The sequence below is a fragment of the Miscanthus floridulus genome, chromosome 18 (genome assembly GCF_019320115.1).
Source record: "Miscanthus floridulus cultivar M001 chromosome 18, ASM1932011v1, whole genome shotgun sequence".
NCBI classification, from domain to species: Eukaryota; Viridiplantae; Streptophyta; class Magnoliopsida; order Poales; family Poaceae; genus Miscanthus; species Miscanthus floridulus.
The window spans coordinates 125,242,066-125,254,564 of NC_089597.1; the positions used below are offsets into that span (position 1 = coordinate 125,242,066).

At 47.7% G+C, this 12,499-nt stretch overlaps 1 protein-coding gene across 1 annotated transcript; it reads right to left on the reverse strand.

Annotated features, from left to right (window-relative positions):
* Positions 1 to 1,809: 1,809 nt before the first annotated feature.
* Positions 1,810 to 9,525, reverse strand: LOC136519656 (cadmium/zinc-transporting ATPase HMA2-like). Its single transcript, XM_066513037.1, has 10 exons — positions 9,355 to 9,525; positions 8,893 to 9,187; positions 7,410 to 7,676; positions 6,431 to 6,528; positions 5,627 to 5,882; positions 5,388 to 5,525; positions 4,895 to 5,222; positions 4,610 to 4,812; positions 3,798 to 3,994; positions 1,810 to 3,702 (listed from the first exon to the last, which is right to left on the reverse strand). Exons 2-10 carry the CDS (start codon positions 9,092 to 9,094, stop codon positions 2,164 to 2,166), a joined length of 3,228 nt encoding a protein of 1,075 aa, XP_066369134.1. The 5' UTR covers positions 9,095 to 9,187; positions 9,355 to 9,525; the 3' UTR covers positions 1,810 to 2,163.
* Between the last annotated feature and the right edge of the window lie 2,974 nt (positions 9,526 to 12,499).

Sequence of the window (12,499 nt, forward strand, 5' to 3'; positions counted from 1 at the left end):
TACCATGTTCGCTCGGTATGGTAAATGCCGGCACCTACAACACTATCAATGCCCAGAGGCATGTGGGGAGAGCCTTACCGTATGTGAGTTAATAGCGCCCACAATACTGTAGGGGAAAATGTCGGCGCCTACAATACTGTTTTGGCTCTGTTGTGCCAGGGAGGTTGTAGAGTACTATTTCTGCAGGTGTACATGGTACGGTCCCTGGTATCGTGGTTTGACTTGTGTGCCCTGCCTTGCTTTCTCTATTCGTTCACTGGTCCTTTCTGAGCGGGCGTTCCCGGTCGGTTGGTCCCAGTCGGCTCTGATCGCGTCAGTCGGAGAAGAGCCATGAGCAGGGGTTTGGCACATCCCCGATCGGAGACGCAGGTCGGAGTCAGAAGTAGTGCTTTAGCCAGGCCTTCCTGTCGGAGAGGCCGTCCGGAGGCGGGCTGGAGACCGAAGCGAGTGCTCCAGTCGGAGAGGTGGGGTCAGAATCAGAAAGCGGGCGTTGTTCCTCCTCGGCCAGGCCTCTCGGTCGGAGATTTCGATCGCCCCTCTGGCCTGTCATTTAGGTACTTGGGCCAGCCCATGAGTTGTGCCTTTGTCTACTTGGGCCGAGCCTTTTGTTGGAAGGCCGATCCACGAGGGACCCCGGGTTTATGAACCCGACACTCGTTAAGTGTCTCGACCACCAAAACGAAAAAGCTCATATCAAGTTTCACCTTTGCTTTGAGCTTTTCGTTTTTCTTTCTTCTTTTTCAAGTACAAGCATTTGATCATCACCATGCCATCACCATCATCAAGTTATGATCTTCATTTGCTTCACCACTTGGAGTAGTGCTACCTATCTCATAATCACTTTGATAAACTAGGTTAGCACTTAGGGTTTCATCAATTCACCAAAACCAAACTAGAGCTTTCAATCTTCCCTCTCCGTCTCTCATGATCAACATAGTAGATAAAAGTAGAACACATAGACACAAGAGATAGGGAGACTATTCTTTATTTCTCTCAATATTGATGATTACAACATAGAGCTCCCACGTATATATAGTCCTGCCAAGGTCTAAGAGTTCGGTAAGAGTTCATATACAAACGGACTAGGATTATGATTTCTTCTTTTCCTTTCCTTCTAGGATAGAGTCTGTATGTTTTACAACAGGCATGACATATTTTTTTGGGCCTATTTCCTATGAAAGATGGTATAAAAAATGACGTGTAAACTCTTGACGTTAGAATTCCTGTGTTCTTATTTTTTAGTCCAAAAAACACTTGCTCCCTCAATATCTTTTTTTTTGTAGTTCTCGTTTCCCGAAAAGTCAAGCGTACTCAACTTTGACTAAATTTATATAAAATATAGAAAATAATTAGGGTACATAATTAGTATCATTAGATAGATCGTTGAATCTATTTTTATAATAAATTTATTTGAAGATACAAATATTGCTAAAAAATTCTACAAATTTAATCAAACTTAAGAAAATTTAACCGGCACAAAAACCGTAGCGACAAATATTTAAGGACACAGGGAGTATTTATGTGATTCCTTTATGTTTTCTTTTCCTCTGTTTCGCTAAAACATCTATACCCTATTCCATAACCTATTCTTGTGTTTTTTCTCGTACTTCTGTTTTTCCCATTCCTTCTGTTTTTTTTATTATCTTATTCCTCTGTTTTTAATTCCTCTATTCCAAAAAGACCATAGGGGCCCTTTCAGAACACAGTAATTTATTAGCCACAATCACATAAATCAATTTATTTTAAAAGAGAAAACGTTGGAAATAGAAAAAATATCTTATTTTAAAAGGGAGCTAAATGGATAGTTTCTGAATAAAAGTGTTGGCCCTGGCCGGCACCAGTTATATTCTTCGTTTGTGACAGTCTCCATTGCAGTACCAGTACTCGAGTTGTCACAGAAGATGCAAACAGAGAAGCAGTGCAGGAAAAACCAAGCAGAGCCCTCCCTTTCAGACCCCTGCTTAGTCAAAATCCTGCATTTTTTCTTCAGCAAACTTATATGGCTATATAGTAAGTATATAATAGTAACTATAATGCTAGATCAAACACCCTGCACCGGCGATCTTAGTCTATCTTACGCCGGTGAGTCACCTTACAGTTGCTTGCTCATATGTGCACACCCTTCTTCCCCGGTGGAATTCCCACCCTACTACTACTAGACTACTACTCTACCACGATCTCAGGCAGCTTCAGCATGCTGTGGCCGCGGCAGCTGCTCCTCGTCGCCGCCGCTGTCGTCCCGGGGCACTTCATGTAGCTCCTGCAGCACGGGCTGGTCTCCCTGGCACACGCAGCCTGCGAGCTCGAGCAGGTGTCTCCACCTTTCACGCTGCAGCAGTTCTTGCTCGCGGCACAGTCGGTGGGCGCAGGGCTGCCGCTGCAGTCTTTCGCCTTCCCGCAGTGCTCCCTGTGGTGGTGGCCTTCATCTTTGGGCAGGGCAGCAATTGAAATCGTGACCGCTTCAACTGGCTTGGCTGCGATCTTGTCCTTGTCATGAGGCTCATGGCAGCAGTGGTGGCTGTGGTCATGGCAGTCCTTTTCTGGCTCCTCAATCTCCCCATGCTCATGCTTGTGCTGTCCATGGTCATGGTCATGGCAGTGGTGTGTTTCTGCAGCGTGCACAGTTTGCTGCTCAGCATGGCACTGATGCTCACAAGCATGCTCAACAGTAGGATGTGAATGGCTGTGCTCCTTGCAGTGACTGTGCTCATGTTCATGGCAGCCATGCTCACCTGTAGCGTGTGAGTGGCTGTCCCCTTCGCAGTGCCTATGTTCATGTCCATGTCCATGGTCATGGCCATGGCAAGCACCCTCACTGTCAGCACGCTGAGTCTTGGGTTCTTTGCAGTGGCTGTGCTCATGGTCATGGCAATCCTGCTTGCCGGTGTGGTCATGGCTATGGCCATGGTCATGATCATGGAAACCATGGCTCTCCACAAGCACCTGGTTGCCTGCCTCTTTGCAGCAGTTATGGGTGTTGCCATGGTCATGGCAAACATGCTTTTCTGTAACCACATGGCTGCTGGGCTCTTTGCAGTGGTTATGGCTGTGGCCGTGATCATGACAAGCATGCTTTTCTGTAGGGTGCTGGTTGCTCGGCTCTTTGCAGTGGGTGTGGGCATGGCCATGATCATGGCAACCATGCTTACCAGCAGACGACTCTTTGGAACAGCCTGTCGACTTGCACGGACCATCTGAGCAGTGGCGGGAAACACAGTGCTTCTTTGCGTGCGACGCATGCTGTGAAGAGGCGCAACATTTCTTCACCTTCCGACCGCCCTTTGATCTCAATAGCAACATGCTGTACATGATCACCAGCATGCATGTGCCAACATCTGCGAGAACGGCTGCCCAGATAAGCGGATGTCCAGAGAGTGCAAGTCCAACGATTGCAAGCTTGGTGATCACCGAGAAGATGATGTTCACGATGATAGTCCGGTGCGTCCTTCGTGCCAGCTGGACAGCCTTTGGGATCCTGCGGATGTCATTCGACATCAGAGTTATGTGGCTCGTCTCCATTGCAACAGCTGAACCAGATACGCCCATCGAGACTCCAACGTCAGCCTTGGCCAGTGCTGGGGCATCATTCATGCCATCACCGATCATCAGAGTAGGGCCATGTTTTGCCTTGAGTTCATCAATAATTCTCACTTTGTCCTCTGGAAGAAGTTCAGAGTGAACCTCATCAAGTATGTTCCCAAGCTGCCAGAAGACAGAAGCCGCAACAGCATTAGTTGTCATATAGTCTAGAAATGATAAAAGTGCACAATACCAACACTACCATGTCTTTTTTTTACCTGGTTCTGTGCATATGAAGCTGCTGCAGCACTATCCCCAGTAAGCATCACTGACTTGATGCCCAGTGACCTCAGCTGCCTGATGGCCTCAGCTGATCCAGTTCGGCAGGAATCCGAGAGAGTAAACACTCCGATCAATTGCCCTTTGCAGGCAACATATCCGATGGTAACTCCTTTCATATCTTTCATGTCAGGAACTAGAGCAAAGAAAGGGGCATGGAGTTATTCAAAGGTTAAATATGAAAGTGACAGTATTTACTGCAAAAAAAAAGTTCAATAGAAACTGTGCTTTGTTTTATTACAAGAAACTGTGCTTTGTTTCATTACACAATAAAAACACAAAAATCCTTCTTTTTAGTTAAATAACTAATGCAACCATGTTCCAGTGATCCAGTCAGACAACAATATGGATGACACATCTCCTAGAGTTCAGTTGCCTGAGCTCTCAGGCGACGAGTTCAGGACACGATCTACTACTTTGCTGCTGAGCTGACGAAAGGAAGAACAAAGGCTATCACCGTTTGACCATCACACGTCGCCTGAACTTTTTGGAGAAATCAGGCGCCTGTTTAATAGCAATTCCCTATGGATGAAGGACAAATACAGACGTTTTTCGAGTTGATGATTGTTAATTAATATCCCAGAAACAAAAAACTTGCTATGTCCTGCGGAACAGTGGAAGTGACTTCATGTATGGTATATTGGTATCACTACTTCACTAAAGTTTATTAACTTATTTAACAGAAAGTCCGTGGCCACTAGATAACTAGCAACATAATTTTTGGAAATACCAAGTTCATGTGTTAACCAACCTGTTTCACATGAGGCCCTTGACAAAATTCTTTTGTTCCCTATATATACACCTTCCCCATCGATTTCACCATAAATCCCCTCGCCGGGGTAGATTTGGAACTCAGTAACATTATCAGATTTGGGTTCGACTGACTTTGACTGGGCATAGTCAACTAGCACAGATGCCATTGGATGGCTTGATCTGCTTTCAATGCTCGAAACCCTGCAATAGACATGAAATTGAGTTTATATACACCCAAAGGAACCTTGTGCAAGGCGTAAATTACAGAGGACACAACACTCACCAGTAAAGAAGTTGTTGCATGGGGAAACATTCGCCAACTACCTGGAATTCCTCAACACAGAACTCTCCTCTAGTGATTGTACCTGTTTTATCAAAAGCAGCAATTTTGATCCTTGCCAAGGTTTCAAGGACATCCCCTCCTTTGATAAGGAGCCCTGTCCTCGCAGCCGTCAGAAGAGCACAGAAGGTAGCAACCGGCGTCGACAGTACTAGAGCACATGGGCAAGCACTCACTAGAAGGACCAGGGCCAATTGGAACCAGTGTTTGAGGTTGTGTGCTCTGATCACCACAGGAATGACTGCTACCCCCGCAGCCATGACAACAACAGCTGGAGGTGTAATCCAAGATAACAGTAAGGGGAAAAACCATCTAGCATGATTATTCCAAAAAAAAACCATAATTGTATAACTTTTTTTCCCTAGTAACTATTTGCAGTAATAAGCATCTAGAAAGGCAAAACTATAGCAAGAGTAGTCTCTTATATCTGGCTTACCGGGCGTATAGTACTTGGCACATGTATCAATCAGCCTCTGAGTTTTGGATCTACTGTTTTGTGCTTCTTCAACTAGCCTTGCCATTTTAGCCACTGCAGAGTGGTCAGCCATAGCTGTCGTCCTGACAGCAATATAGCCTGCCACAGCACCAATACAGAATCACCACAAGATCAGTAGCTTATTCTAGCCCCTGAATATATGTCAGTTCAAGCTGCAATGTAACACTATTATGTATTACCATCTATGTTGAGCGTGCCGGCCCAGACCTGGGAGTCTGGCTGCTTCGCAACTGGGAAGGACTCCCCAGTTAGGGTACTTTCATCAACCTCGCTCCGTCCATCCACAACCACACCATCAATTGGGACGACTTCCCCAGCTTTGACAGCTATTACTGTATTCACCTTGACATCCTGAGCTGCGACCACTTCCCCAGTCTCTGCTAGAACAGCCTTCTGTGGTGTCATACTCATCAGCGATGACATCCCAGCAGTCGCCTACATGTCAAACAATCGTTTAATTAGATCTTTCTGAGAAAAAAAATGCAAATATTGCCTCTATAACAAATATTTTACAAATATATGAGCGTTTATGCAACTACTATCTGCTTTTGTTACAACATGTTGCTTTTGGTGGTTGGTTATAAGGTTACCTAATCTGCTTTACACATGTATGAGTGTATGTGCATGTTTGAGTCCACTAGATATAAAGTTTATGTCTTGGCTTTGAGAGCTTTCAGGTGGGCATCAACACCATGCTCTCATCAGCATCTTAAAATGGTGGTACAATCAGCAATGTGGGCCTGACTCTGGTCGAAGCCATGCCCCAAATGGCAGACCGAGATTTGTTTATCAGTCCATCAGTGGGGATAGTGCGCATCCAATCACCGTATTGCAACAGTACGAGCATGCGCTCACAAACGTGACTAGCCAAGAAGAATTAGATCCTTCTCTGTGCAGTGGGTTAATGTGTGGTCTCAGAGATCCGGCATCTATTATTATTATTTCTTATATGCAAAATAAACTGTTGAAAGAGATGGAAAGACCTTGTGGCTCGCCCTGGTCTCAAGCCATTCAGCTGTAGTGAACAGAAAAACAATGAACCCAGCCTCAGAGTAGTCCTTCAGAGCTATCGCCCCAGAAACTGCAAATAGATCAAAAAAGACATTAGAACTCTACAATTTAGCATTCCATCCATCTACCAAAAAACCAGGCATTCATGCCATGGCAGAACCTAAAAAAAAGTGTCATAAATACAATAACAAGGAACAGTTCTATGTGATGGCAAGATAGCATGGACCATCCTAGGTGAGAGGGTAGTGCCAACAAAGAAATATGGTGGTGACTGTACATACAGACCGCAAGCTGTTGTGGCGATTCCTTTGATACGTGTTGTATGCATATACCGGGATAGAGCGATATTGGTACCATAAACAAAACCGATCCAGAAAGTTCGATTCAAACGATATGTGGCTTCATCCTAAAGGAATACAATTCCCTGTTAAGGTCACATCGCATCACCATACTGAAGAAAAGCATGCACACTCTGTTCATGTAGCATATACATTAGCACCACATCACATATCCCTTTAGTGCAGTGGAAAGCCGAGGTCCCTCCAGAACCTTACGATTAGGAAGAAAAAAAAAGGTTGGGCAAGTGAGACAAAAACTTTTTTTGGGTGCCGGATCGGTTCGGCTCTCCCTCCCACTATGGAGCCACCATATTGGTCCAGGAAAAACAACTTGCATGGTCCCTCTTTTTTTGCACAACCCCATCTCCCACATGGACAGATATGTTAAGTGCAGAATTATTAGCCCAAAGTGCGGGTATCTGTCGGGGCTTACATGCATGAGCAACAGATAATCATGACATGATGAAAATGAGTTCGTATTTACTAGGCCCAGCACCTTTATGTGATGCAACTGAAGAATAATTCTCGGTGTTAAATGAAGAGCAATTCAAGCAGAGGACAAACCATCCCTGTCAACCTGTGGTGAAGAGAAGGAGGGGAGGGGGTTGTTTACCTGCAATCAGCATGAGTATGTTGACATCAAGGGTGAGCCTCCGGGCAGCTGCAAAGCTCCTCAGAACGATCGGCGGCAGGCCGGCAGCCGCCGCCACCAGCGCGAACCATTTCAGGGGAGGCCAGAAGTGCTCGAAGAGCGACACGACCAGGAAAACCCCGCAGAAAAGAACGTAGGGACTCGGCCATTTGTTGGCTACCTTCTCCTCGGAGCCAAAGCCGTAGGCTCGAACAGACGCCTCCAGCCTAGCCTGGTTCAACGCTTTGACTGAAGAAAAAAAAATGCAAAAGATCAAGTCAACCAAGGTTCAGAAATGTCACGATTGCGATAAATGCAGGCGAGATTGGCAAGCCCTGTTGTCAAAAAAAAAAAAAAATTGGCAACTCGATGCAATTGGTATTAGTACATCTCAGAGATAGTGTTAATTATCTCAGAGATAGTGTAAATTTTCTTTTATATAAAAATGGTGGGGACGATTGGGTGAATTCAGAGTGAAATTTACACACGAGCAGCGCGTGGTGCAGAGACCAGGGTCTTGGCGATTTCAACTCTCGGCTTCGCTTGACACCGAGAGACTTTTCTTCACTGCGGCCGCGGCCTTTTACATCAGGTGGGAAATCTGTTGCCACTTGCCTATCGCATCCCCGTGACAGCAACCACAATCTGTACGATCTCTGCGGACTCAGGCCTGAGGAGTAGGTTCACAGTTCACCACCGACATTTTTTTTCTTTTCGTTTTCGTACCGGTGATGCAGGGCTCCAATTCTTCAACACTCATGATGATTGGTGCTGAAGAAGAACTGCACTGTTCTCGCAGCCACTGCACGGTAAACGGTACGAAAGAAAATCGTGCAGCAGCAGGCAGTAGCAGCCATGTTACGATTGCTGCTACGGTCACGATCACGGCAAGCATTGCAGCCCAAAAAAACGCACAAGCCCTGCTACTACAGCACTACTGCACTAGTGGGTCCCGGGGATGGATGAATCAAATCGAATCAAAGAAGAGAAATTGCAGCGGATTCGTCGTTGAAAAGAAGGGGGAAAAAGGCAAATTTTGCGTGTTGCTTTGCAAAGAAACGAGCTTTGCGTGATCCCTCCCTGCATTGCCAAACATATTCCCCGGGTGATTAAGCATGAACAGAGTTCGATCCTTTGTTTTTTGTAATTTTATTTGAGGAGGAAAGAGGAAAAGAAACGCGAAAGATTGCGTGTCGGGATTGGCGGCGGGCCGGCGGCGTCCATGATTGATTTTTAATGACGTCGTATGTATCTGGAGGTGGAGTCGTGCGGGCGACGGCGGACTCCGGTCAGGGACTAGCAATAGTAGTTGTCCAAGTCCGGTCGCGGTCCCGTCTGGTCTCGTCTCGTCTCCGGCGCGTGGCGACGCGGAACGAACGGCCGGCCATCTCGAGCGGGAAGGGCGACCGATGGTCGGTGGTGGGAAAAAAGAAGACAAAAAAAAGGGGGGGAAGGGCACGCATACCGATTTGTGCGGGCGACGTGGCGGCGGCGTCGTGGAGCACGATGACGGTGCGGGAGGGGACGATGACGGTGACGGTGCTCACGCCGGGCAGCGGGCGCAGCAGCTTCTCGACGAGGGGCACCTCGGAGGGGCAGCAGATCCCCAGCACGTCGAAGTAGCTCTTCTGCAGGGTCCCCGTCGCCGGCGGCGCGGCGTCCCCCATGGCTAAGCCTCCGCTCGCTGTCCCTTCGGCTGCTCTGCCTTTGCCTCTCTGTGTCGTGTCCCGCCACAGAGGAGGAGGAGGAAGCGGCCAAACCTGCAGGCGGCACGAGGAGGAGAAGCCGAGTGGTGTGAGCGGAGGCCAGGCGGGCAGGCAGGCCAGCAATCTTGGCGTGCGCGGCCGGGGTTTTCTTTCGGTGCGCGTGCCGGATTGTATAAAGAAAGAAGAAAGTCCGCCGGGCGCCGGCGGATGCAGCGACTTACCCCGCCTACCCCGCCCAGGCGGCGGCCGGTGAGTCCAGGAGGGAGGAACGGACTGATGCGGGCGGCGGTGTTGGTGGCGACTGGCGAGGCGGTTGCGTTGGCCGTTGGCTGAGTGCGCGTCTGAGCGAGCACCCACCCCTGGCACTGGCAGAGCCGCAGAGGGGAAAGCAAAGGAGTGGGAGGTGGACGCGGGGTGCGGGCAGGTATTTTATAGACCTGACGCTGGGCCGCGCGCGGTCCGTCACTGTGAGTCTGTGACTGGTGCTCTGGTGCGGTGTGGTGGACTGGTGGGTGCTGACGCGCGAGGCACAGTGCACAGGCGGCACGCACCGCCCGGAAAAGCCGCGGGGCCACCGGGCCGGGGCGGCGGTTGCCGGGCGCGCGCGACGGGTGTGAGACGTGTGAGACCGACGACGGGATGGTTGCGGACTTGCGGGCGCAGGCCGGGTTGCGGAGACGGCAGCAGAAGGCCGGCCGGGAGACGGACGCGTGCGTGTGTCAATATTGGCATGGCGGCAGCCGACGCGTGTGCGTATCTGTTATCTTCTCATGTATTCTATCTGAACTGACGACGCGCCGTGCCGTGGCGTGCCAGTTGCCAAGCGGCGAAAAAAGGCTGCAGGTGGAAAGAAAGATAGAGGAGTAGTCCAGACGGCGATGACTCGTCGTCGTCATCATCGACATCCATGGTGCGTCGTTGGTGCCGTCACGCTGCTGGCTTCTTTCTCTCCGTCGACCATCGTCGTGCGTGGCCCCTCGGGTCGTCCGCGCCTTGTTACAAGTGTGAAGTGTGCACGCGCGCGATAGATAGACGCACCTACATCTACATGCCGCCAGCAGTTACGTACGTACATTCGCATTCACATGCACCACGTACACGTTACGTACGTACACGCGCCACAACTGGTCCACTGTAGGTACATTATATACTCTCATGCATGCATGGTGATGGCCGGTGATGGTGAGGGTGCATATATATATACCTACATGCATTATTCTGCTGTGCATCTTCTATCGATCATGGCCATGGTCATCTTCCGTTACGGCCTTACGGGGTTGCATTGGGCAGCTTCAACCTTCGCGATATCTCTGGCCACGTGTGCAGTGCCCAGGCTACATTTGTGAGCCATGCACGCATCCAACGCTGACGTACGCTCCGTCGGTCGCTTGCCCCATCTCCCCGGCCGGTCCCTCCGCTTTTTAAGTGTCATATATCGGCTATATCATATATCAATATATATACTCTTAACCTCTTATGATTCTAAATCCCACTAACCATTCTATCTCGCGAACAACCCACCTCAGCAATCCACTATGACATACATTTAATTATTGTCATTAGTATGCCACACCATCCATTACCATTAATTTACAATATATATATCTAAATCTATATATATGTCTTATACTCCTAATACTCCACTAGCCATTATATCTCGACATGCAAACAATCCACCTCAGCAACCCACTATCTCATGCATTTAATTGTTGTCATTAGTATGCAACACCATCCACTACCATTAATTCATAATAGTTTTTTTCTTTCATATAAGTAATTTAATATGATTTTATTTTTATTTATTTATTTATCCATAATTCTTACAGTAACCGTGTGGGGTATCCTTCTAGTATCAATATATTGAGAAGTCGGACGTACTCAGCTTTAACCAAGTGTATATAGAAGAGATTACTACTCTCTCTCTTTTTTCAAATTAGAGATGCTTTGACTCTTTTAAAGACATTGTTTTTACTATGTATATCTAGAAATAGTGTATATCTAAATACATAGAAAAAACTATATATGTAGAAAAGTCAAAACGTCTTATAATCTAGAATGGTGGATAATATTTATGGTGCGTAATAAGTATTACTAGATTAATCATTGAATATATTTTTATAATATATTTATTTAGAGATATAGATATTACTAATGTTTTTTTATAAATTTAGTTAAAATTATGAAAGTTTGACTAACACAAAATTCTAGACGACACTTAAAAAGAGAAGAGACAGAGGAAATGTAAGTAGGCTGCTAGTTTAAATTAGGCTCATGAGGCCCCGTTTACAACAAAGGACGTACGAAACACATGAATAGGATCGAAAAGACCATGCAAATGATAAAAGAAACACTACCACAGGAATTTTAACCGTGGCAGACAAAAAGCCTTAACCGAGGCGAGCAAGCCAACCGCCTCGGACGAAAGGTCACGGTTAATTGTGGCCTTAACCGAGGCGGTTGGCCCAACTACCTCGGTTAATCGATTAACCGAGGCGGTCATTATAATCCAACCGCCTCGGTTAATGCATATTAACTGAGGCGGTTTTCTTTACATTCTCGCCTCGGTTAATGGATTTAAAAAAAACTCGACGAGCCCATCCATGAGGCCCACCGAGCCCATCGATGCCCCGCGGCCGTCGCTCGCCGGATCTACTGGAGCCGAGAAGCGCCGTTGGGGCCGCGCCCTCGCCCATTGACGCACCGCGGCCACCGCTCGCCTGATCTACTGGAGCCGAGAAGAGCCGCTGGGGTCACGCCCTCGCGAGTCGCCGCCAGGGCGGGGCCCTCGCTTGCCACGTCGTCGCAAGCCACCGCTGGGGTCGAGCCGCCACCGCCGCCACCGCCAGGACCAGCCCCACGCTCGCTATGCCCTCGTGAACCACCGCCTGGGCCAGGACTCCGCTCGTCGTGCCCTCATGAGTCACCGCTAGGGCCGGGCCCCCGCTCGCCGCATCCTCGCAAGCCGCCATGAAAGCCCTAGTTTGGTTTTGGATAATTGATGAAACCTAGCACTAACCTTTGTCATGAGTTGTGATATGAGCTAGGTTGGTGCAATCCAAGTGATTGAGCAAGATGAGGTCCATGGAGTTGAAGGTGGACATAAAATGATGATGATCAAGCTCAACTTGGAAAAGAAGAAAGAGAAAAACAAAAATTGAGATGATCAAGGCAAAGATATATGATAAGTTTTTCTTTTGCACTCAATACACCATAGAGGGTGTGAGTGACTTATGATCGATAGCCGTACTATAAAGAGGAAAAATCTTTAGCTAAATGGTTTATTGAGTGCCACTAGGTCACATGACTCATGCATTGCATTTAGAAACCTAGTGTGCTAACTTTGACCCTTGTAAAATGCTTTAAAAA

What these genes read in the sequence shown, in the direction of transcription:
- LOC136519656 (XM_066513037.1), bottom strand. Translation starts at nt 9,094, where the DNA reads ATGGGGGACGCCGCGCCGCCGGCGACGGGGACCCTGCAGAAGAGCTAC. An exon ending in CATACTCATGCTGATTGCAG is followed by an intron (nt 6,529 to 7,409) that starts GTAAACAACCCC and finishes ATCTATTTGCAG; the next exon opens with TTTCTGGGGCGATAGCTCTG. An exon ending in ATGCAACAACTTCTTTACTG is followed by an intron (nt 4,813 to 4,894) that starts GTGAGTGTTGTG and finishes TGTCTATTGCAG; the next exon opens with GGTTTCGAGCATTGAAAGCA.